This window comes from Odontesthes bonariensis, chromosome 5, assembly GCF_027942865.1.
Source record: "Odontesthes bonariensis isolate fOdoBon6 chromosome 5, fOdoBon6.hap1, whole genome shotgun sequence".
Classification (NCBI taxonomy): Eukaryota; Metazoa; Chordata; class Actinopteri; order Atheriniformes; family Atherinopsidae; genus Odontesthes; species Odontesthes bonariensis.
The window spans coordinates 9,289,606-9,315,356 of NC_134510.1; the positions used below are offsets into that span (position 1 = coordinate 9,289,606).

General features: G+C 42.4%; 1 protein-coding gene across 5 annotated transcripts in view; it reads right to left on the bottom strand.

Annotated features, from left to right (window-relative positions):
* Positions 1-25,751, bottom strand: part of oxr1a (oxidation resistance 1a) — a 161,392-nt gene that overhangs the window by 18,179 nt on the left and 117,462 nt on the right. For all 5 annotated transcript variants that reach the window (XM_075464816.1, XM_075464818.1, XM_075464813.1 and 2 more), the window contains 4 exons: positions 25,079-25,161; positions 13,670-13,777; positions 11,036-11,149; positions 922-1,074 (listed from right to left, as the gene is read on the bottom strand). In XM_075464816.1, coding sequence (XP_075320931.1) covers positions 922-1,074; positions 11,036-11,149; positions 13,670-13,777; positions 25,079-25,161 — 458 coding nt within the window. The remainder of the gene's footprint in view (positions 1-921; positions 1,075-11,035; positions 11,150-13,669; positions 13,778-25,078; positions 25,162-25,751) is intronic.

A 25,751-nucleotide genomic window follows, 5' to 3' on the forward strand; every position in this document is an offset into this window, starting at 1 on the left:
AGAACCGAAGAAGCTTTTCAAATGAGAGGTGAAACCAAGAGCTCGTCCAGTTGCCCTTATTCAAGCTCTTGGGATTCCCATGACCTGAACGACTGAGAACAACCACAACATAAACAATTTCTGACAAAGCAAGTGTGTGTTCAGTGCGTTCAAAGTATATATATGTATGTAGGTGTCCATCACTTTTTATCAGCTACTGACTTAAGTATCTAATTATGGAATTCCATAGGACCCAGTTTAAGCAATGTCTGAATCACACCGTGATCAGAAGATAAAGTAGACAAGAATGCGTCACTTAACTGCAACGACCTTTAAAATTTCCAAGTTTAGAAAACTTGCATCAATACATTAATACAACCCCGACTATGATCGGCTGGATTTAGCGAAACTCAGGCTTTTATTGAGCTGATTTATGCGGATGAGCCCACACTTGTACACGCAGCATCATTAATATTCAATGCTTTATTTCCCTAAATTATTGTCTCTGAAATTGATCAATCAATTAAAAAAATTAGACATCCATAAAAATAAATAAAGAATGCATATTGCTGCTATCGTTGATTGTTATCAAATAAATGCACAGAAAAAAATCTCCATTTGATTGTGGTCTACTCAAGTGGAATATTTGGATTCGATTTTTTCCTTTGATTTTCTCTTGCGCCAGCTTGATGCAGTTGTCTTGTGTAAAAACTCATCGACCATAAAACAAATACTTTGTTCTAGAGGTTTATACCAAAAAATAACAAGTATTACTCAGGTATAAAGTGTGTCGAGCGTCTGCAGCTGGCAGCTCTACGGCCCATTTAATTTGATAACAACACAACCTCTTCATGCACCCTCCTCCATCTGCCACTTGTTGGTGTTTTTGCTGCTGGTAATTCCTGCTTTGGACTCGACTTGAGTAGTTGGCAGATGTCTTACCTTGCCATCAGTGATGTACTTGCAGTTGATCTTGAGGAACTTCTCTGTAAGGGCCTCTTCCTCCACGGAGGTGGATGACACCACTCTGGACTGGCGCAGAGCCGAGAACACCGGGGGGTGAACGCCTTCTGGTCTGGGGGGGGCATCAGAGTCCTGGAGGGAGGATGGGCGGCGGTGTGGAAACAAACAATCATTGTGTGTTAGACTGTTTATTGGCATTCGACTTTCATCTGAAACTGAGGCAGGTCTTTCCTGTCGGCTGCAGTAACAAAGAATGGCACAATGAAACACGGGACAAATGCAGTTTATTCCATTTGATCTTGTTTTCTGTAAAACTAAACAGTTTTCAGCCTTACAGGCAGCTCAGAACTAATGAGCACTGGAGAGCAGGCACTGCACGGTTTGCTTGGTAAAACATGGCGTGACTAATTTGTGTCTCATTTCATCAAACTAATGCCTTTGAGTCTCTAAATGTATTATCTATTAATAAACTGTGATTTTATGCACAGACAGACAAATCTGGTTAAAAGAAACCCACCAAAGAGCCAAAAGAATGTGCCTCGTGCGAGCCTGAACTTCAGAGTGACAATTAGGTAACAAACATTCATGAGACCAGAGCTTAAATTATGGTGCACAGCCAAGGGTGGACTACAAGGTCACATTTGGAGAACATGTTAAATGTGCTTAAAACTGGTTGCTTGCAATAATCAACAGTGGAATTACCAGTAGTTACATTATTCATTTACAGTAATAAACAAAAGCTGAATAGACTAAATGTTTTCACATGAAATAATATTACTGAAAATATGCAATTAGGAATGCAAAAGGTCTATTTACACAAACACCAGCAAAACCCAAAGGTTGAACAAGCCAGAAACAAATAGTATAGCTTTGTTTTGGGTCTTTCTACATTTTTGTTTTTAATTGCCATTTTGCACCTCCACATAGTTGTTGTTGCCATCTGTTTGTTGACAACCAATCTTTATCTTTACAGGGATATTTTTTCCTTGGTTGGCTGCTGTTTTCCGTCTCTTTTTTTTGTGATCAAATTTTTATTGTATTTTTTATGTCAAACAAAAAAAACAAAAAACAAAAACAAATACACAACACATGAAACGACAATGGACGACAATCAACATCCATACCAGCACCCCCCCACCCCCCCACACACACACAGGTCTCCTTTCCAGCTCACTCACCCGGTCCTAATAGAAAACACAAAGAAAAAAGTTTATCAAAAAAACAGCTCAGGATAGTTGATGTGTAGATGCTAGAAGTAGAAGAGGATAAGGAAGTGAAAAAGAAAGCAACAGGACATCATCCCAGGCCATCAATCCAATAATCTGTCAATAAAAGATGACCACAAGTTAATATTCTTGCTCTGAGCACCGTGCATACTGGCCACAGATTTCTTAAGTTTAGCCAGATCTATGACTGTATTAATCCATTGTTGTTGTGACAAAGCATGGGGAGTTTTCCATCTTTGTGCGATTATTTTTTTAGCGGCAGTTAGGGCTACCTAACACCAGCGTTGATGCATCAAGGAAAGGTCTAGCTCAGTAAAATCGTTCAGTAGCAAAATCCTTGGAGAGCAAGGGATGGTACTGTCAAGAATAGAGGAGATCTTTATAGAAACCATTTCCCAAAATGTTTTTACCCCAGGGCAGTCCCAGACCATATGTAGAAATGTTCCTGTAGCTCCTAAGGAGCACAGCTCGCATGTCGGTGATGATTTTCTTTTCATGTAAAATAATTTAAGAGGAGTAGTATAAAGTCTGTGAATAAAGTTATAATGAATCATCTGATGGTTAGGGTTACGTGATGTTTACGTGATGTTTTCCGTCTCTTCAGGGTTTGTTTTGTGTCTCTACATGGTGGTTTTGCATCAGTTTGTTGTCTTTTTGTTCAGAAACCCTTGCTACCCTGATATGTAAGTAGAAGGAGTTGATGCTTGGTTTTCTTGATCGTGTGTTTTAGTGTAATTGCAAAATTACAAAATCAGTGGATTTCTAAACAGATTTCATCAGCTAATTTAAGCCAGTGGAGGAAAATAATAAATCAAAAATATATATTTCCAGATAAAAAAAACAAAACAATTTTTCCCCTCTCATTATTGCTCTTGTTTTTTGACAGTCTGCCAGATGCTGCACAGCCAAGATGGAATTTAAATTATGTTTCAACCATGTTGTTTTTCTTTATATTATGTTGACACACACACTATAAAGCAATTTTGCTACTGCTACTTCATCTCTGCTATGGTAACTCTGCAATCTGCCACAGATGGTGTGTGTGCTGGGCTGGAAACACAAGATGTGCACAGGGTTGGTGTTTGTATCAGTGGCTTGTTGCCATGCAGTGACTGAGCCATAGAGATACTGACTGATGCTTTTCCACAGGGACGCATGTCGGTCCAATAGATCGAACAATAGTCGACAGGACTGGACTGTGTGTGTGGTAATGAATGTCTGCTGGAGAAGTCAGATTGGATGGTAAGGCATAGAAGAAGTGTGGGATATGAGAAATAGGGAAAAGACCAAAAAAAAAAAAAACTGAACAGAAACAGTAGATACAGTAGCTGCTGCTTAGAAACAAAACAAAACAAAAAGCTAAAGTCAAAGTGAGCTGTAGGCAAGGAAAGGGCACGATTGGAGTAAAGACAAAGAAGGAAAAGTAAAAGCAAGACAGAGAGCAATGTGTGGGAGTCATCTTAAGAGGGAGGGGTTTGACTGTTAGGGAAGGGCATCAAAAGCAAATGGAGATGTGAGAAGCAGCGAAGAGCCTCACAGTCAGGAGCTTAGACAAGAGAGCTGGAGCCCATAACAACTGTCTGCTGTCCTCTAACACCCACCCCCACAACTCCCCCTCTCCGTCTCCCAGCACAGTCGACAAACAGCCCGCAGCTACTGACCCACACCGACACATGCAGCCCAGACACTGGCAGCCAGGGAAGGCTGAGGAGGCTGGCCAATCTATCACAGCCAAAACAAGCCTCTGAAAAAGGAAAGCGGACCTGAAAATCTAAAACGGAGGTGTAAAGAGGAGAGGAATCTGCGCTCATCAAAACAACATCAAAAAGCAGTTTCTCTGATCTGTGAAAGCATCCACTGTTGAATTTAAGATCTGAAGCCCAACTGTTGACAAAAGAGGACTGTGTGTAGGAATTTAACCAGCCTGTTGTCCGCTTAAAATTTAAACCCCTCACCTACACAATTGCACTACATCGCTCTGCTTTTTCAGCGAGTCACTTCCCAGTGACTCATTCGAGCTTGCCTTCCTGCTAAGAAGTTTAACATGAACATGGTTTTCTTCACCTGCACATGTGCAAAACACACCTGGAATAAAATGAGTGGCCACAGACGTCAAAACGTGTCCTCCCTCACACCAAACAGTGTCACATTCCCTGTCATTAAGTCTGGCACGTCTCAGAAAGGGGTGTCATGTGTTGGCAACAAAATAACACCCAGCAGTGTCCACATGGGAGGTTTTTGAGGACACACTTTCCGCCCATCAGCTGACAGTCGCTCATGAGGCAATGTGTCATGATTTTTCATTTCTGGTAACTTGCAAAATCACAAATAAATAAGCAAAAACAGAGATTAAGAGGTCGTTGCAAGTGTGAGCAACGTTTTGTGGGCTAATCAGTAATGGACTTTACTTACTACCAGTGGTGGGATTTTGTCAAAAGCTGCAAGTCTGTCCTTTTATTAACCTTTCAAGGTAAAAAAAATCTTCTCAACACGTAAGACGATGACCTAACAAAACAACTTGGCTCATTGAATCTCTAGGTCCCAGCCAAATTAGCTGCCACAGTCATCGATGCAACACAAGTCTAAGTTTCTCTCTTTCCAGAAAAAACAACCCCAGCAAACAAACTGACCCAAGCCTTCCATCATGTTTGACACTCTTCTTTCTTCACTGCGGTTCTTCCTCGGCCACCTGCGCTGCTCAACCTGTTCTGCTCCACACTGCTTTTGGCTCCTTGTGCTGCTTTCTCTAACAGCTCATCTTGAGTGGTTTGGTTCTTTAGGAAAAATACTTTATAAAATGCATTTATTTTGGATGTACATTTTATCTGAAGGGACCCACCTCTGTCACCTCTTTTTGATTCATTGCACACAAGAGTAAGTGTCGATGTAACACGATGCCCTTGTGGTGATACTAAAATCCCACGACCATCGACATAATACTGTTATACTGTGTATTTACCATGGCAGCGTAGAGTAGTAGCTCCCAATCGTTTTGGGGTGATGTAGCTTTCTTTCTACAAATGCATACTTGTCAGGTTTTTTGTTGATTTGAATCGATTTTAAAGTTGTTAAAATTCAACATTATTGATTGCAAAAAGGGATTTGAAAAAAACAAAAAAATAGCATTTAACTGCTTGGACATTTTCCTGTTTAGTTAAGCTCTAAAATTAAACTGCAGTGTTAGTAGCTAAGGGTCTCAACAACTTAGTACTGTTAGCATTCTCAGGATTTATTAGTTTTGGCTAGCTATTCCCGTTCCCCCAAAATATTCAGTACTTTTACTTAACCATTTAGCGTTTTAGCTAATTAGCTTGTTTAACTTGTATACCAGTTTTTCCAAGTTAAATATTCATAAATTACCTTCAGTTAGCCAATTACTTTTAGCTAGCTAATTACGCATTTTTTAGGCATTTTGAGCCATTTCATTTACCCATTGTTACAGCTATTCAACTGCAAACTTCTAAACAATGAACTAAAAAAGGTTTTTCTTTCATTTAAGAAATTATTTGAAAAGCTCAAGCATTATGTAAAACTATGTGCCAGCACCATTTTCTGACCTGGTCTTGGGTGCCCACTTCCTAATCCCTTAAATAACTCGAGCTACCAAGTGTAATATTTATAAGTAACCCTTGGGATAAGTAGCCTGCTTTAAGAATCAATTATCCGAAGAAGAAGTGTGCTAAAATTAGCTAGTTAGTGCGAAAAATAAAGTACAGCTGACAAATCAATACAACTGTCAACATCACCCTGCCAAAAATACTTCACATAACTGAAATGAATATTGCTTTTCTGTTTTCACTCTCTAATATATGACCAGTGTTTCTCCTGCACTGGCCTCTAAGGCATCCACTATTTTCCCAGCTGGTATTACAGTGTGGTGCTTCAAGGGGTAATTCAAAGCTCACCTGCCTCTTTATTATATCTCAGACAAACTCTTGTCTAGACAACCAAAAGGGTAAGACAAAATTACAGACAAGAAGTTATGAAAACATCCTAGAACAAAACCAAACCAAAAGAGAGTTGAGCCCCGATGTGCCTGCGTCCTGAACAGACCCGATTCCATTTAGAGCCTTGGAAACTGTTCTGTATTATATGATTGAGTGCAACATCAAAAGGATAGGAATTAATCAGAACAAGTCAGAGGTAAGGTGCCATTATTTGCATTACACCACTCCGATATTTAAAAAAAAATTAAAATTTAAGTGGGCTCCGAGACGTTTGAAATACCTTCGACTTTTTAAAGACCTTGGAGAGATGCCTTGAACTCTAACCCAGTGTTCCAAAAAGCCAAATAAATTCAAAACAGTGGAAGAAGATTAAAGTCCTTTTGTTTTAGTGATGGATTATAATATCAAAATTTAGATCAAACATAATAGAAAGCCCTGCATTTGACTTATAAAGGAACGATTAACGGTTACCAGTTTTAACCAGTTTTACGCATCAAGGCTCATCAAGATGATTTAATTGCAAACTGTTGAAGAATACTGAGAACAAAGCAGGCTGCCCCCCCGCCCCCAATCCCATCACTGATAGTAATATGTTGGTGATTGCAGTGTTAAATGACAGCTGTTGTGGGGCCAGAAGCAATAAATGTCCTTTTGGCTTCATGAGGATATTTTTTTCTTCAGTCCCAGTTAAAAGCAGAAGAAGAAAAAATGCAGAAGACTATGACTATGTAAAAGCCGGTTTGTAGGTGCCACCCAACTTTGACCTTGACAGTGACACTGTTGTAAACAAACAAACAAACACAAAAATCATCCCACAGCTCCACCTAGTGGGGATGAAAACATTTAGCAAGTGATGGATGAGAGGGCTGAATCCACAAATCCTCAAGAATAGTCTGTGCTGTCGTTTCTATCGCCAAGTATTACCGTCGGGCCACAGCCCTGAAGAGCTGCTATACAGAATCTGCCATGCCTGACAACGCCAAGATGGTCCTTTTGATCTTCAAATAATAAGATCGGTAATAAAACATAACAGGCACAGAAGGTGTTCCATTTTTAGGGTTGCTTGAGAAGTACAGGTAACCTAAACTGGTCTGACTTCATCCTACACTAATTTTAGATTACACCCAGAAGGAAGAGAGGAAGGAAGGAGGTAGGGAAGCATAAGCGATGCCAAAAGAGGAAGCGACAGAGAAGGTCACAGTAGTAGTTACGGTACCAGGGTGAGTAAGCATGTGTGTGTGTGTGAGAATGAGTCTGCGCTTCATTGCGGTCACAGGGAAGGTCCGGATAGGACAAAGAGGACGTGAGTGCCCACGCAGATGACCAGAGAGCAACATGCCAGTGAGTGGTGGCTGCCAAACAGCAAGGCAGCCGGCCACCCGTGCGCGAACACACGTACACACACAACTCATAAAGCCAGTCAGACAGCCAGGCAACGATCCATGCCTGCAAGATGTGTTACTTTTTTCTGCCAATACCAGCAGGCCAACGGGCAAACCGAGAGCATGAAGACCCTTCAGAGCCGTTTATCTGGCCTCATCGTAGGCTCCGTCAGAGAAACACAGAACTATATAACTGGATGGTGGGAAACAAAAAACCCAAAAACTTGGTTACTGAAGTGAGGGCAGGTTGTATGTCAAAGTGCATTTAAGGCATTAGACTTTTGATGTTAATTCATAAATAACCACTCTTTTCTCCACAACTGTCTTATAAAGGAAACCTACGGCTTAAAGGTGAAAATTGTTTATATTACAAGATCCACCTGTTACATCAATGTGACATCTGAATGCCATTTTCAAAAAGTTTTAAGTCAGAATGTATCACAACCAGACCCCACAGGCAGAAGTCGTTTAGAGGGTACTCTAATATCATAACAATACCAAGTTCAACTCCATTCAGCACAGACTACAAGACTTCGAAAAATGTTGTCCACCCTGTGCCGAAAAACAAATTAAAGGCTTTTACAGATGTTTGGACATCATTTAGACCTAACAGGAAGGTAGAATGGGGAAAACTGTGTTGGCCAGTCAGTTGCTCAGAGCATCTCAGAAATAGCTTGGCCTCTGTGTGCATTTGGCCTGTACTGGTGAGACAAACTGTCATGACTCTTATGAATCATTTCTTCTGAGGAGGGACAAACCATGAACTGGTGACAGGGTGTTGGCTATGAGCTGAAACGAGTTCAATCAACAGCAGCCCTGACACAGAGCTTAGAGGACTTAAAGGATGCTCATGCCTTGAAGCCTTATATCAAGGGAAAAAAAAAAAAAAAAAAAAAAAAATCAGAGGAGTTGGAGACATTGGCATTTGCAGGCCCCAGCTGATTTCTTGTCACATTAACTGACTGATGGTATATTTGTATTGGGTAATCGTAATGTTTTGGCTTGCTGTTTTGCAGGTTTTTTTAAGGGTTCCTGAAGCACAGAACTAAAGGCCGATAATGCAAATGTAGCCTTCAAAAAAATAAAATAAAATAATTAAAATAAAAATGGTTTTAGTATTGATGAAATGAATAACAAATGAAGGGAAAGACTAAATATCTTTGATTATCTGTTAGGCTACTTGGATATGTAAAAGGCTTTTTAAGCATAATCAGCTAAAAGTCGTTCAACTCTGTTACGATTTGACTCTCACAGACACACACACAGGGAACCAGTGGCAGTCACAAAGATTGACCAGTTAACTTTCACACACAAAGACACACACAAACACACGCGCATAATGCCTCCACCAACACAAACACAGAGTTGACACATCAGATGAGGTAATGTTCCCTTCATTCTGCCTTTCAAGCACACTTCCTCTGCTTGGAATAATTGCTGCCTGGCTGCTTCTCTGGGAGAGCGAGCAGCTCCGTTCATTAGTTGCTCTAAATATCAGACACGGCATCACTTTTAAAGGCTTAATTTCTCCGCAGTCACAGGCCCCCTCTCTCTGATCCTCCCCTGTTGAAAGCCACAGAATATGCTCCCATTCTCGCATGCAGTGACCCAAATAGATAAATGTTAAATGAACGGGGGCCTTTCTTTTGGCAGCTGCGGAGAAATTAACCATTGGAGACGAGAGCAGACCGAGAAGAAAATGCTTGTGGTTGGACAAGTCGAATCCGAAGCAGAAGGGCGGTGATTGGGAAGACAGTGGAGATGAGATCCATGTTCTTGCGAAAGCACAAAAGACCCATGTTTCCATGGAGACCAGCAAACAGTCATATTTCTTTCAGGACCACTGGGCTTCCTGTGATGCTTAATGATTTGCTCATTCAGATGCTGCAGCCACTGTACCTGAGGGAGATGGCTCACACTGCTGGTCCTAGCTGTGAGGCCAGCCTACGTACGGCTGTCAGCATCAGACCTGAAGTCACTTCAAACACAAAAAAACATGCAGTCGCTCTCCAGCTTTCCTGCATGCCTTACGCTCTGCTGATGAGGCTGGAGAAGTGGGAAGAATAGTGGTGCCATTCAGACGAGTAAGAGTATGACAACATAAGTGTACTTTAAATGTTTGACTACATGATTACAGTTGATGTACCTTTGTAAAAGAAATCAAAATGAAGAGAAATTAATGCTTGTTTTTCACTGCTTTAGGAGCAGATTATGTTAAATAAACCCTGAGCAGCAGTTGTACAGTCTGATCAGATTTTCATACGCATTGGAAGAATTGGGCAATGGCAACAAAGACACAAGAGACAGAAAGACAACTAAGTAATGATAGTGGTGGGAATGACGGCTTACTTAATGAGGTCTAAAACTGTGGGCTAAGTAGCTTGTTTTCATTCATTTTGGCTACAAGCTCTGGGGGGAAATGCTTCAAGAACAATGGTAGATATCTCAGAGTTAGTCAGTGTTGTGTTTTGTTTGGTGAACATAGTTCAGCCATACAGTGGCTGATGCTTATTAGAGCAGGGCAGCCAACCAGAAACATGGCATGTTGATGGTTTTCTTTTATTTTTTTTACACAAATGCTCCCATTGTTCCGTAAGAGCCATATGGTAAAATTGCTTTAAAATCATCAGTGGTTGATGTCGACTCTCTGAATTATCAGCAGTAATAACTGGCTGATTGATTAGCTGTGTTGTCTTTTTCTTTTAAGGAAACATCTGGGATTCTATTTGTGTAAATGTGAATTTGAGAAATTAATTGTAGTGTGTTTTTTTTGTTCATTTTTACAGCTTTAAAGCAGAAATGTTACCATTTCTTTATTGTCCCTTCAAAACGTATTCACCTGGGCACCCGATCTCTGCCTGCCTGTTTTTACATGCAGGAAAGATAATGTGGAAGAAAACGGGGCTTCTTGAGTGACTGAATAATTTCACAAATTCACACATGAATGCTACACAATGAAGAAAAAGCGCAACACTGTGAGGAGTTTACGCACATCCTAGCACCTACCCGATGTGTACACACAATTCACGCATATTGCTTCCTGTCCGTGAAAAGTAAAAGGCAGCTTTTATGGGCACTTGGTTTTGTCCCCGACAGCTTGAGACATCATCCTGAATGTTCAGCTTCTGGCAAACAATGAGCAAAGCTTTAAGACGTGACAACGCTGATTGAGGGATAAGTCAGTATTTATGTGTGTGTGTGTGTGTGTGTGTGTGACAGAGAGGCAGAAGTGGATTTATTTAGGTTCAGCTGTGTGCGTGAACAGGCCCTGCATGTGAGCCACCATGTAGACTAGTAAGGCACAAAAAGGGTCCAACAGCTGATCTTAACATCCACCACCTGCTTCAGTGATAAGCAACTCCTGGAGATAGAATCATTTTCTTTTTCAGATTGAAAGCAATTATTTTGATTGACGACAGCAAAACCCACTTTGATTTTCAAGACAAACCTTTGTGGGAATGGATGTATTATAGAGAAAGCAGAATCGGTTTTATTTTTGAGTGTGTGAGATTGTGAATCAGAGGTGTGGTCAACATACCGTTGCCTTCTCTAAATCAGCTTCGGAGGAGGTGGGAGACAGGGGGCTGATGGGACTGAGGGAGGGGGAGCTTCCGACACTGGAGATGTACTCAGGATCAGGGACGTACAGAACCTGCAAACACAATCCATGTCCGTATTTACACAGGTGCTGCCCTTGGGCAAACACCACACATAGAAGCACGCCTGAGTTGGCAGAGAGAATCTTAAACAGCCCAAGCACATGTTTGACAAGGCAAATAACATGAAATCATTAGAACGGGCCCGTGTTATTGATGAGATAAACACAAGAGAGGAAAAGTGATGACCATGACAGAGAGTCAGCGTGTCAGAATTGGCAGCGATGGCATTGGTATTTGTGCTTAGAAAACATTCAGTGAATACAGTCCCTGCCTGCGTTTAAGTTATTTATGAACAGGGACGCAGCTAATTATTTTAAACCATTATTGATAGGGCTGTGTACCCCCCCCCCCCCCCAAAGATCAATTCATTGTTTGCTTTCCTTAATGTCATATTATAGAAAAAAAAATGCCCATCCCAAATCCCAAAACCCAACATGACATTTAACGGCTCAATAAAGCATCCACAGTGCTGTGCTGCGATGGGGACCCAAGCTTCCTCTTCTGTGATGAGGTCACAAAGCTGATTCTGTTGAGACGCAGCTCAGATTTAACGTGATGGCCAAGAGTTTTGTGCACACGTTCATTAAAAGTCGATATTCGCTTAGAAATGCCTGAAAGAAAACAGGATCTCCGAGTAGTATTCTATTAATTTGTTTAACCTGAAGAAATATTTTACATTGTAGAAGCTGTAGTTTTACATGGAGTTGTGAGCTGGATTACCTTCGGACGGGTTATCCAGTAAAACGCAGTTGGGCACGATTTCTGCGTTATACGTTTTCATGAAACTGGAAAAAAGAATCCAGTGTAATAATAATCTGTTTCAGACCAAATCCAGACTGTTAATTAAAATACATCTAAGCATGCTAGTCTGACAGAAATTGTATCAAATGGTTAGATGCTTAGATGTTTCGGAGAGTAACTGCACAGCCTTACAGTCTCATGTCGTTTAGAAGCCCGATGTTTATTCAAAAGCAGAGAATCTCTATGTAGCTACAAGAGAAAGTTTTATGACACGGGATCAGAGTTTTGCATTTTGACACATCAAGTAAAAGCTGATGGGACCCAACTCTGCCTTTCTACTGGCCTGGATCCACCATCTTCTTTGGCTCCTAGCAAAGTGCTTGGAATAATGAACTAATTCCATCCATCTTTTTGGTGGTTGGAAGCATTAACTGCCTCGTCATCTCTGCCAACATGTATGAGCAGCTGATTTTTGCACACCCGGGTGCGCAAGCACCTCTGTGATGACGTTACACAGAAACATGTCTATAGATGTAACAACCTGGATCAAATTTCAACATGACATTAAGACAAGTTGGTGGATGTAGATCGTGAATTTTTGGGGGGGAAAAGTAAAGAGTTCCTCCCTATATTTGGCCGTTAGGATAAGCTCAGTTTTCTCCTCACATTAAAGCTACAGATACAGAACAGAGAGTGATTTTCCAATTGAATAATGGTCTCCACAAACCAATAAATGCATTTCCCAAAATGTCAAACTATTACTTTTGGACAGAGGAATGCAGAAAGGCTTTTAACTAATTTAGCTCATCAGTTTAAAGAGCAAAGAAAGGGTTTGTGTAAATATCATTGATCCCCCTTTAAGAGGTCTCATGTGGGCCATTATATCCACTCTGATAAAAAGCTCGGAGGCATTTAAGCTGTTTGTCTCTGCACTTTACAATAAGGTTCCTCTTTTGTTTGACGTTTTTTTGGGCTTTCACAAAGAAGTTGGAGGGATGACATTAATTTGGCTGCAGCTTTTGAGTTTAAGTAAAATGAAGCCATTTTTGTTGTGCCCTAATTTTAGTCTCAACCGTGTTAGTAGAGGGGAGATGATGGCTCAGTAAGTGCTCCACACATCCCGCTGTTTGCACGCCGCTAAACTTGCTGTCTGCTGAGAGCTGGGAGAGGAAAGAAGAAGAAAAAAAAGCAGCGGGTGCCAGCAGGATCGGCTGTGGCTCATTGTGTCCAGACTTAGAATTTGGGAGTATTGCTGAAAATGAGTCGTTAAACATCAAAGCCAGGGAAGCTGGCAGAGGTTTTGGCCGACTCAAGATGGCTAACTTGTGTGATGTAGGAAGAACGACGGCGGCATAGGTACAATTTAAATATCACACATGTTGTTTGGTCTTTACTTCACTGAAAAAAAAAAAAAAAGGAGAAAAAAACAAAACAAGCCTTATGCAACAATGTGCATCCCAATGGGACAAGTGACGCTGTAATTAGCAGGCAGAGATGGACAAAGAGTGTAGGGATGTGGTTAGTGAGTCAGCGAGTTGCTCTAAATAAAATGGGTGCAAAATTACATGTTGAGTTCTTTAAAAACCTTTTTTCAGTTTTTTCAGATGAATTCCCATGTGCATGAAAGAGACTTTGAGATAAAAGCAAACCAGTGCTAACATAATGAACGATCAAAATGAGCTTGAGGTGTTAGGAGATATGAGGCTGCAGTGGGAGAGCGATGAGGTGATGGAGCAGAATGTATCGGTAAGGGCGTGCACGGCGGTTCACACCTGGCCAGGCACCACTGCTCTGGAGAACAGCTTGTTCAGCTGAACCAGCTCGTTGGGTGTGGTGTCAAACTTGAGCGCAATGCTGTTCAACGTGTCCCGCGATTCCACCTGGACCACAACACAAGAGAGAGGACACAAAAAACAAAAAAGAATAAATCACACCGCGGCTCCTGTTTCAGAGACATTTCCTCCAAAGCTACACACGGAACACTTGGAAGATGTGACACACAGTAAGAGAGGCAGAGAGGGAACATGTGAAGAGCAGAGCAGCGAGACGATGTCTGTAAAGGGTTTCATGTGGCCCGTGTTCTGCACGTTAGATTTTGGGATGTTCCGCAGATTAAAGTTGTCAGCTGTAGACCCGGAATAGATTCCCATGATGTTCAATGTTGCTGGCAGAAATCTGAACTGACTCGAATGTCTGCTGGTATCATGTCAACCTATTACATAGCAAGATATGTAATACCCCCCCACCCCCCCTCTAATAACAATTATATACATAGCCTGAGGCTATAACTATCAATTCTAAATAATCATTTGAATTATTAGTTCATCTTTTTGTAATTACTTGGTTAATCGTTCAGCTTAAAACTGTCAGGGAGTTTAGGAAAATGTCCAGACTCCGACAGCACGTTTTCCAATGTTTTGTTCACAAAACCTCTCTGAAAACAGCAATTATCCAGTCCCAACTTAGCAACAGTAACTAGGAACGGCAAATTTGCCATTTTGGATGTCTCAAAGACTGAACTGAGATGATCAGAGAGATGCATTCCCTCTTATTTAAAAGTTTGCCTGCCTTTTTGGATTTATCATCTCTGGGTTTTTTTGTTTGTTTTTGTTTTCAAGTTTTTTGCACAAATGAAATCCAACTTTATCTAATATGAGAAACAGCAGAGGTATCCCTTACTCCTGTCCCTGTGCACTCGTCTAACAGCCAGCTTAAAAGACAGACCAATTTCATTTGTCCAAGCTCGGTTGAGAATTAGGTTTTCAGCTCACGGTCTATCTTATTACAGTGAAAAATAGACATTGCTCATCTTATAACAAAGTTTCTCACCCAACTTATTGATGCAGAAAATAAACTCTGCAGTCCATTTAAGGGAGAAAAAAAAAAGGCACCTCTATTGTTCCATCTCTCTGCATCAGCTCTTATCTTGTGCAGTCAAAGTCTAAGAAATATCAAACCAGTACATCTTTTTAACCAAGAGTGGAGAAATTCCATTGTGGCGACATGTTGGCGTTTCTGGTGCTAATGTCAAAGTCTGTGTTGCTGTGCAAGGGACGAGAACCATCCTGCAGCTGGTGTGTAAATGTGAACGAAACAGAGTCGGATAGCCCTGAAAACAGACTGACTGGTGACCAGTGATGACCAGTCAAACCGAAAACTAATTCCCGTCACCATCAGACTGGTTGGTTTCATCTCTAGGACTACAGTAATGGGAAGACCTTAAAGGTTTCTATAGTTACGTTTCCCCCTAAGATCAATAATATGAGAGATGAAGTTGGAGAAATTGATCACATAATGTTTTTTTTTCAGCTGTCATAATCTAAGCTGCAAGTGTTGGCACATCCTGATAATTAGTTTGCTAATTACAGTGTTCACCGCACAAGTGCACAGAATATTACATGAACCAGAGTTTTCCTTTTTAAGGCCACAGAAAATTTCATATTGCAAATATCTTACTGCAAAGACAAAGATCCATCTTAGTCCACGCATTAGAAGGCCAGCTTTCTTTCAGCCGAAAGATGGAAACATGCAGTTAGAAAATACAAACTATAAATTATAAATAGAGGAGTATGCAAGTTCAGATGCTAGAATCCTCCCATGTGTAGGCTAATATTAGGAGTAATTATTGTAACTCTACCCTGCAATACAAGAGCAATGCCGATTCAAGGCTTACGTCTCCTACGTGTGGTGGAGATCAGCCACATATTTCAGATAGTTGAAGTCAACTTGTGGAACTGACTTTAGATTTCTTGGCTAAAGGCTGAAATGTATCGTTTAAAGACAGGCTGAAGTTTTGCCTGTTAGCCTTTGTTAGCATTACAAGCATGTGCGCAGTGAGAGGAGCATGAAGCTCGGTGAGCACAGTGGTTACTGTGTTTAGGCATCATGAAGGAACAGAAGACCAGTTGATCCACGCATCACCGCCATTTTTGCTTAATCACTTAAACAACGAGTTCAGAAAACTGCGCATTATTCTTTTTAGGTTGATAAACTGACTACTATTCAGCACTGGCTGAGGTATTTAAATCTTTTTATGCACATCATTGTGAACCATATCACACAAGCAGAAAAGGAGGAGGCTGTATTACATGTAAGCTGAGATTTAACAGCTCATACAGGCTGTTGTGGCTGCACCCTGTGCTCAGCTGCAGCACCCCGCAGTGTGACACAGGTGCGTTTGCTTGTCTCCAACACTTAGGATCCACACAACTGAGATGTGCTCCATGTGTCTGAAATAGTTAACCATCCAACATGCCCAGTGGGAGTTTCTACCTCGCAAATAAGGCTGACGTCCATGTCAGGAAGTGCCTGCGTGTGCAAGAAATGTGGTGCAAGTGACGAAAGTAAGCTCAGGGGGGCAGAACCCCTGAAAGCCCGACAGGCAGGGCTGACTCTGAGCTGTGCATTATCAGCACTGCATAATGACATTGTGTGTTTTAGTGCAATAGTCATGGGACTGCTTCATTTGGCAGTCCCATAAATACAGAGATGGCTTCCCTTAACTCTTCACATGGCAAATTGTTTCCAGGAGGCTATTCTGGCACAAACAAACAGGGAAGAGACAACCACAGGAGAGTCACAGTCAAAGGCAGGTAGCTCGGGGAAGCCAGGGGTTAGCAGGACAGACAGGCTGGAACACAGAACCGCTGTGAGACAGTAACCCATGACATGGTCAAGATCACTTCTGTGGAAAGAATTTAAGGGAAGAAGAAAACATAAGAAAACGTGCAGAGCTATTAACAACCAGCAAATATTTCCACAGCTCTAACAACACTAACCAGACTGCTCTGTATGAAGGCAAGACTCACAAGTCAGTGAAAGTGAAAAATCACCCTTTAACGATGTGACAAGGGTGAAGAATTTCATGACACAAAATCCATAGCAAATAGAGGAATGGAGAGCTGAAGTGTGCATACAGAAAGCTGATCATTACAGTATAAAGTGCACTTCATTTAGCATGTACAACAGTTTTAGAATCGTCCACTGATGATGTGGCTTCGAAAGCAAACACATAACCCTCATTGAACAGAACAAATATTCAGATTGCTGTATCTGACATGTTAGAATTAAGCATCATGACAAAAAAAGAGCAGGACTTGGAGACAAGAGCCAAGAGACATACTGAAGAAAGCATTGTTCCTAAGTTGCATTACAATCCTATTCGTCCGGTCAACCACCCACCTAAGAGGGTATGGATGAAGCAAGTCCATCCCATGCATCCAGGGAAACAGCAACAGCACTGACATATTATCTCTGGTAGGATTCTTTCAGTGTAACTGACAGCAGAGTTGCATGAGAAAACTAGCTAATGATGGCAGAAATCCAGCTGGAACAGCTCAAAAGACGAATGGCCACAACAGCACAGCGGCAGAAATACTGCTGGGTCACTTGTTTTGGCTACAGAGCACAGCTCATTAGCTTTTGGAACCAAAGTGTCCACTGATTTTGGTCAATTACTGGCGGCAACATTCTCTGCTGTTGAGCAATTAAGAGTGGGGGAAGCAGCATCTCGAGACTCTGCTATAATACAAAGGCAGGTTAGGGCTCGGCTCTGAAGAATGAAGAGGCCGGGGTGAGAAAATCTGGACGGGGAGTGTGCTGAGCGCCTTAATGTGGGCTCCACTGAGTTTCGATGCCCTAACCTCTAGGGGAACAAACTAATAAGAGCCGAGGTCGGTCACGCTTTTTGGAGACAGTCTCCATGACTCAGCAATGAGTGCTGACCAACAATGAACAATGCAGAGCAGGGGTCCACTGTGCAGTATGGAATGGGCGGGTAAGCTGCAAGCCTAGTAAGTGTGTAGAGTGTAAGCAAAAGTACACTGCTGGTGGTGCATATCCGTGCCTCTGCTTTGTCTTCTCGAAAACACCCCTGATAATCACACTCGTTAGACTTGAATTTTTCACCACTATTCCTGAAGTGTGTGGTAGCTGGAATTTTCGCCCCCTTTTTCGGCCAAATTCCCAAAAGGGTTCAAAGTGGAGATGAGCAATAAACAAGCCGTCTTTTGAGTCGATTGAACTATTTGGCTTGATTAAATGTTAATTTGATCATTTTCCAAGAAACAAATCAAATTGGAGGGCATCCCTCATATTTCAGATGCTATCTGATGGCATTAGATTTATAATGCTTGTTCATCAGGCCAGATTTATTTCAATGATTCAATCAAAGTTAAGATTAAGATAAGTGGAGGTTGCACAGCAAGCGGAGCAGTGAAAATCGAGACAAACCACATGGACCTCAAAGATAACTGCCTTTTCTATTTACTATTTTCTTCTTGAATTTTGCCGGTAAAGTCAAGTAAATGTAGTGGATCTTCAAAGGCAGTAGTGGAAAACACCTCAGTGCCTTTTTATCTTGGTACAGAAGAAAAACCACTGAAGCTGAACCACAACAAAGACACGAGGAGGATGCAGTGACAGGCCGGCCTCCCATCTGAAACTCCTCCTCGTGACTCTCGTCATTAACAACTGCTCCTGGACACCTTTTTTGACAGTCGTGAGGATCTACACGATTTGTCAGCTTATCGGCTCAGTAAAGGGAGTCCCACTCTTGGTTCAGACAACAGCAGCATGTCAGTTTGATAAATATCCTGTTGCAAAGAAGGATGGGAGGTGTCAAGGAGATCAGAGCCATGGTGACAAAGTCTACGTGACGCGACAGTGACATACACAGACACATGCTTGCCACGCACTTACAGCAGGGTCACGAAAAGCAGAATAACAACTTTAGCACACCCGGGACTTCACAAATGATTACTGTGGCGTGTCGGGACTGAACATCAAACATCCAGTTCTAAAAGTATTTACAACTCTACGTTGATTGTTTGAGAGACCTCATTGGTGAGTGGCCTGCATTTCAAGTCTGAGCTCTTGCTTTACAAGATAAATATGAGCCGCTTTCTTTTAAATAAGATGATGAAGAGTTAATGGATCTCCGGCGGTGTCAGAGTCTTTCATCCTGGCCGCTTCAGCAGAGAGCATCGATTCTCCCTGGGTGCTATTTGCTACCGTTTCATCCGTGAACTATTTATTTTTAGCTTTGTGGCTCTTCTGTTGCTCAGCACAAAGCAAACTTATAGGACGTTCAGATCTGCAGGACATTTACAGACGCTTAATAGCTCCCTTGTTGTTTGTTTGGCTTACATTGAACAAATCTATTCATTTTGCCCCATGAGAGCTTAACCTAACCTTTAGCCACTGGCTCTCATATCAAAGAGCCGCTCTAGTAGTCCTTGCATTGACTGTGTAGGTATAAATATCTGGTGTTCAGTGAAGTAAACATTGGCAAAGCCAGGTGGTGGGCTGATCTTGGCACCAAAAGCGGTGTCATAATTATACGACTCAAGTTTGCCTTTTAGGCTCAATTAATCACTTCATACAGTTGAGCCAGTAATATCAGCAGCACAGCTAGCTTCATACGTCAGTATGAACAGTTAGCACATGTAGATTTGACTCCAGCAAACCTCAAGAGATGCAACCATTGATCGTACTGTAAGAGGAGCAATCTCTAACTCAATAATGTAGCAGAGGACAGGCAAACATGACCCACTGATAAAGACCTCTTATTGACACATTGATACAAGAACGAAGGAGGGAAGGAAAGAGAAGGTAATCACAATCAGGATCATAGCCACTAATGGCAGGTGGACCCTAACCTCTTATCCTCTGGATCAATAATAGCCATCATTCATCTCAAACTGCGATGAATAAATCAAGCTTGTTTCTGTTAGAGTGACACTCTTCCTTGTGAAGAGAAGGGTGCTGGGGGTGAACGCCGCAGCACATCTTGAGTGTGACGGACATGCAGGTGACGGTCACCTTGTCCAACAGGAGAGGACAAACAGATTAAACTAGGGCAGTCTGAAACAACGGCCAAAGACTAACAGCTCCATTAAAGAGTCTGCTTCCATCTTGGTCAAAACGTCAAGTATGTAACACGACTCTTGAGTGCTTTTGTAAAAGGTCAACATGGGAAATAAGATGTATTTACAGAACTAAGTGTTTAATTGTGACCATTCACAGCTGCCGCCTGGTACTTATTTTTAAACAAGACCTGGAGCAAATCAAACTTGCACTGAAAAGGATCAAATTGACAAAAAAAAACTTCAACCTGGAAATAAAACTAATCACCTTATGATGATAGAGCAGAGCAGCCATCACTCCACTTTTATGCCAAAGGATGAGGCCCAGCTTTAGCATGATAGTTGCCATGGTGACTTTGTCGTTACTACTCAATGGTATGTGAATTGTGTGCAACTGCCCGCTCGCCGATCGTCTGCAGGCTTAAATTTAGAGCCGCTCCAAGTGACATGGGAAGAAGTCCCATTATTCTGTCCCTAAGGAGGAGACACAAAGCAAGTTTACCGTCTCTTTGTGTCAGACTCTGATTTGATGCTGAAGTGCTTCAGGCTGTGATGGCCTTTCCACTGGTTAGCTTACAAAAACTTATGAACCTAAAGATACATAAGAAGGTTCATCATAACATAAAAAGACAGAGCGAAGGCAGTGTTTGGCTCTGGCTTGTCAGGGAGGAGGTCAAATTGGTCAATCTGTAAATCTCATTGATCTTTTACAAGTGGCATCCTGTGCTCAGCCTAAGGGACACAAATAACATGAAAGCTTTAATAATAAAGACATTGAACTATGAGACATAATGGTGTCTAACATTAATAAATAACATGATAAAATCATACAAAACATTAACAATTTTAAAGTTCTACTTTGAGAGTGGCTTTGATGTAACGAAAACTTCAAAATTCAGAGTTTAGAAAACCAGTTAAATGCACCTTACATGAGTAACAATAAAAACAAACATATTGATAACTCTGATTTTACAGGACACATACACCAGGGCTATTGGTAGGAATCTTTTTGGCTTTCCTGTGTGACTTCCTTTCCAACTTATCCAGTCTGTGTTGGCTGATGTGGCTTTTTAATTGAGCAGAGTGCTGAGGCACCGTGGCTCACGTGGTGGAAACCCATGCACTGACTAGAGGGGGATGTAATCAATTTCAGTGACTGGATAAGAGCAAGAATGCATCGAAAACTGCTTCCAGTGGAAACAAGGGGTGCAGGATAGTCATAACTAAGTTAAAACGTACAAGTAGATGGAACATGTGCAATAAGAATCTGGGTCAAGTATAGGTCCCCTGTTTTACCCATCAAGCTACCCATCCATCAGTCTCCAACTTGGCCACATGCCTTCCCTTATACCTCATCCCTTTTAACATTCCCATCCCACACATCCCTCCAGTCCCGTCATTTCTCCATCATCTGCTGACTTTTTCTCAAACACTCAGAGAGCTTAGTGAGCGCTCAAAAAGTGGGATCGCCTCTGCAGCCCAGCACTGAATAATGCAATCAGAGTGACTGATTGTCAGGAGGACGCAGAGTTAAGAGTGACACTGACGTGTTTGTGTGTCTTTGCGTCTGTGCATGCACGCACGCACACACACACCTGAGGTTTGGTGCATGACTCATCTAACGTCCCTCAAGTCCTTTAATGACCACAGTGCTTCCTTTCAGCACAGCAAAGATCCACGAAGCTTGACGACAGGTGATACAGAGTGACCTGGCTCCAATACTATCAGCCTCTGCACCAGAATAAGAATGGGTCAATTATATAGTATTACTACATAAGTCTTACTGTGAAGATTTAGCCTCAAGTTCTAGGTTAAGCAAAAAAAAAAAAAAAAAAAAAAGCATCCACAGCAGTCCGTAAAAACTTAATTTCTTCCTCAGATTTGTAGTCATGCTCATTTATTTTTCCATGTTTGAGTATTTCCCAAGATAAGTGGCAACTTTAAGCCAATTCATCAGCCTTGACCAAAGTGATGGAACGACAGAGCAAGTGACCGTCTGACTCACTAGTCTTACAATCACAGGGACCGCAACTGCTAACAAGCTAGAAAATTCAACGAGTCTTTGAAGTCAATACATGTTTTAACTTCGAGCAAATAACTGAATCCCCCCGGTTTTTCTAGAACTGGAACACACAGTTTCGTGATCATATCCGACTGTGCATGTTGCTGGCCAGAATTACTACATGATGAATGCTAAAAACTTCCTTTTTTCCCTCCCAGGCTTACAGCTCTGGTATTCAGACAGGCCTTCCCCTTCAAACGGCTCTTTAGCGTCACTATACAAAACATAATGAGAGCTTTGCTGAGCCAGTTCAGCTGAGAGCTCTACAACAGACCAAAAGAGATGCTGTGTGAGGAGGTTGAGGCCAAAATTTTTTTGTGAGAAAGACAACGTTTTTTTTTTTTTTTCTGAATACAGTGCACAGGAGCGGGAACAAGAGCACAGAGCATGGGCTGTCCCTTTAAATTCAGGCCACTAGAACACCCAGACCAGACGAGCTTTAAGTAAACCCTTCAGGTCAGTCAAGTGTCTTTGGAGGAGAAATTCAAGGTTGGTTTTAAACTGTTGGTTGTAAACACAAGTCACAATTTACATTCCAAACCCTTGGTTCAATTCATTAACAACACGACTTAATTTAGCAGGCAATGCCAGAATTCTTAAAGCCATCTGAATAGAACACAATCTGATTCAGTGCATTCAAATCTCTAAGGTAGTAAACTCTTTCATTGTTCTCTTATATGACTTGATACAGTCAGTGTTATCGTCACATTCATTTTGACCTCAAAAAGACAGTGAAGTATTTAATGTTTATTTAATGCTAATTCTGCTAAGTTCATCCCCCTGAGAGGTGAGCATACTGCATTTATTTAGCAGATTAAGTAAGAGGCCCAAACTGGGACGAAGGGAGCTTTCATACTTAACTGGTTTGGCTCCGACTTTGACTTTTTAGATTGATCCAAAACAAAATATCAGTCCTGACACTTTCTTGGCACATAGTCAAGGTACTTGGAGAGGTATTTGGAGATCATGGTTCGGTCTGTCTCTAATGGGAAGTTTCTGGCCCGTTCGGACATTCAGATCGATAACCAAAAGTTATAGCAGGAGAGACCAATTTTGAAATGAGATGTGCACTTGTCTGATAGGGAATAACAGTAAAGAGAACAAGGAGAGGTCGTTCACTTAGGTGATGATATGATGATATAAAGTTCTTTGATAATCGCCAAACCCAAACAGGATAGAATTTTGGGAGCACTTAGTTTATAGCTGGATTCACGTTCAGCCTTCACTTCCAGCCCGTTTTAGCTTGTTTTTACTGATGCCTTTGTGCTATCGTAGGGCCGAAACAAAAGCAAAACATCAGATGTTAAAAAGCAAGGCCTCCGTGGTGTGATTAATCTGGTGAGTGTGTACATTGATACATGTAGAGTGCTTTCTATCCTCTTCGCTCTTCATTTGACTTTGACTGACTGTCCTTACAGGCGGTTTTTAAAAAGGAGCCCCACCCTCCTCACCCAAACAACCACATGTGGCTCACTTCTGTCTTCCACTTTGTCTCTCTCTGTCTGCATCTTCATGTCTCCTCATTTATCTTAGTTATACCCCGAGAATTCAAGCCTATTTTTAATTGGATGCAGGTCAGACTTGGCTGAATAGAATGCTATTATCAGTGTCTAGGCAGATGGTCGCAGTCTCACAGGTTATTTATCAATATGAAAAAAAGGGAGAGCGTGAGAAGCCTGTGAGTGAGGTAAAGGGGTGAGAGGGGGGAGGGAGATATATGGAGATTCTTTTGATAAGGCCATACAAGAGGAAATCCTCTTTTTTCCGGTGGATGCCAAGCGATATTTATAAACTTATCTGCTGGAGAGCGAAATAAGGAAATATTGGCCGCCGTCTCCCCGGTGCGGGAGATGAGTTTAAGATAAAGCCGTTTCTCAATCAGTGGGAGGCGGTCTCATATGCTTGGTTATGCTGCTGCATGTCGCAACGGCATGTCAAGTCACAGGACAAAAATCGCTGGCAGGGCTCAATCCCTCCATCACATCATCTATAATCAGTGGGGGGTAATAAAGGGGAAATACAGAGCGAGAAAGAGAATGATGGCTGACAAGAACAAGATTAGTGTGCTAAATAAATCACTATTCCCCCAAACTACTGTAGACCTTAAATTCTCCCCATGCCATCAGGGCTTTGACTCGAACAAATATCTTGGTGTGACGGTTAAAGGTTTTCAGGTGTTGGTGTGGTAAACAAGGGCCTTGTCAATGAGAAGGGCCTTAAATGACTGACAGGTTAGGCAGGTGTTAGAGGTGAAGGGGCTGTTGCTGAGGGGGGTCAATTACAATGAAAACTGGAGCAATGGGTGGAGAGACCTGACGGCAGAGAACTCTCCAAGATTAACGGGAATGGGAAGCAGGGATAGGAATGACAATAATAGACCACAAACGCTTCCCTCCCTCTCCTCTTTCCTGCCTCCCTCTCTCAGCAGCAGACAGGCAGACGGCCGGTGCTCTGCCACAGCGTTCCCACTATTCGCTGTTGCCACGGAGAAGAAGGCGAGGATAATCAGTCTGACTGCAGCTGGATTTGAGGGTCATTTGAAGAACACAACCAGTCAAAGCAGAGAGAGCTTTGTTTTCAGTTCATGCCAGGGAACAGGAGTCCTCCCTCCGTCTCTCTGCCCCTCACAACCCCCCCTTCTCCCACACAACAGCTAAATCAATAGAGATGACAACGCAGTTGGAAGGTCATTTGCAAGCCGCGTGGTGGAATGCTCGCCGATTGGCAGTACAGAAACCGAGTGGAAAAACAAATACACGTCCTGCCAGCACTCCTGCCAATCCGTCCTCCTCTGGTTAAGCCAGAGTAACGAAGAGTTCCCCGTCTCCCTCAAATACATCTACATGCAAAATGGAGCTGAGCATTGTATTGCTGCACAGAGGATCTTTAACAGAGGATACACAGTTTGCATGAGGTTTCTATCAGCTACCCTGCACACACAGTCCTCTTTATGTAAACAGTTTAAGAAGGAGGTACACGTGTTAGAGATTCACAAAATGCTTCTCCCCGTCAATAATGAGCTACAAAGCATGGCTAGATAGATACAGTGCCTTCACAAAACATAAACATAACAAGTGCTACATCTTGAATACTGCTGGAGCAAGTCAGAGCTACACAAACCACCAGCAGCTGTCACACACACACACACACGCACACACAGAGGCAGCAGCACAGGAGTGAGGGGCAGAGAAGCAGTAAAAACACCTAAGGACACGGACACGGAGAGAGAACAGAGTTGCGTGCACGTTACTCACAGAATATTCAATGGTCCCTTTGGGTCTCTGGAAAGACATGCGCCTTCCATCCTTCTTTTCTGGAGTCTTCTTCTGGCCGGTGTCTGAAAGCAAACGAGGCAAGGTATGCATTACATTCATGTTCCTCTCTCCCCAGCTTGTCACAAGCTGCCGTTTCCCAGCCCCGTGGGTAGACAGCTCATTCGTCAACAGTGAGCAAGCGAGCCAGCCAGCCAGCGATGTGAGCTGCGAGCGCCGGACCACTTTCTCCCTCTCTGGTTCTCGCTCTGCTTCGATCCTCCTGCTCTCGCTCTCTCTCTCTATCACACTGTCCTCCCCTCGCTCTGCCTTCCTCCCTCTCCCTCTTCTCCTCCTAGCCCAGCGTGCCGTGCAACGAGAGCCGTCGAAAGCGCTTCACCTTGCCGTCCTTCCCCTGTTGCCTCTCGCGGCTGACAGAGATCAGGCTGACCTCCATCAGGCCGCTGCTGCTCTAGTCACGAGCACGAGAGGAGGAGGGGAAGGAGGTGGATTCAGATGGGGAAGTGGGGAATGCTAATGCAGGAAAGGAAGAGGAGGCAAAGTAGGGGCTGAACCAGAGGGTGCATGGAGGAGAAGGGAGGGTTCAGAGCTACATGCTGGTTGGGTAATGGAGGGATGTTGCAAGAAACGTGACAGCTGATGAAGAGTTTGGCTG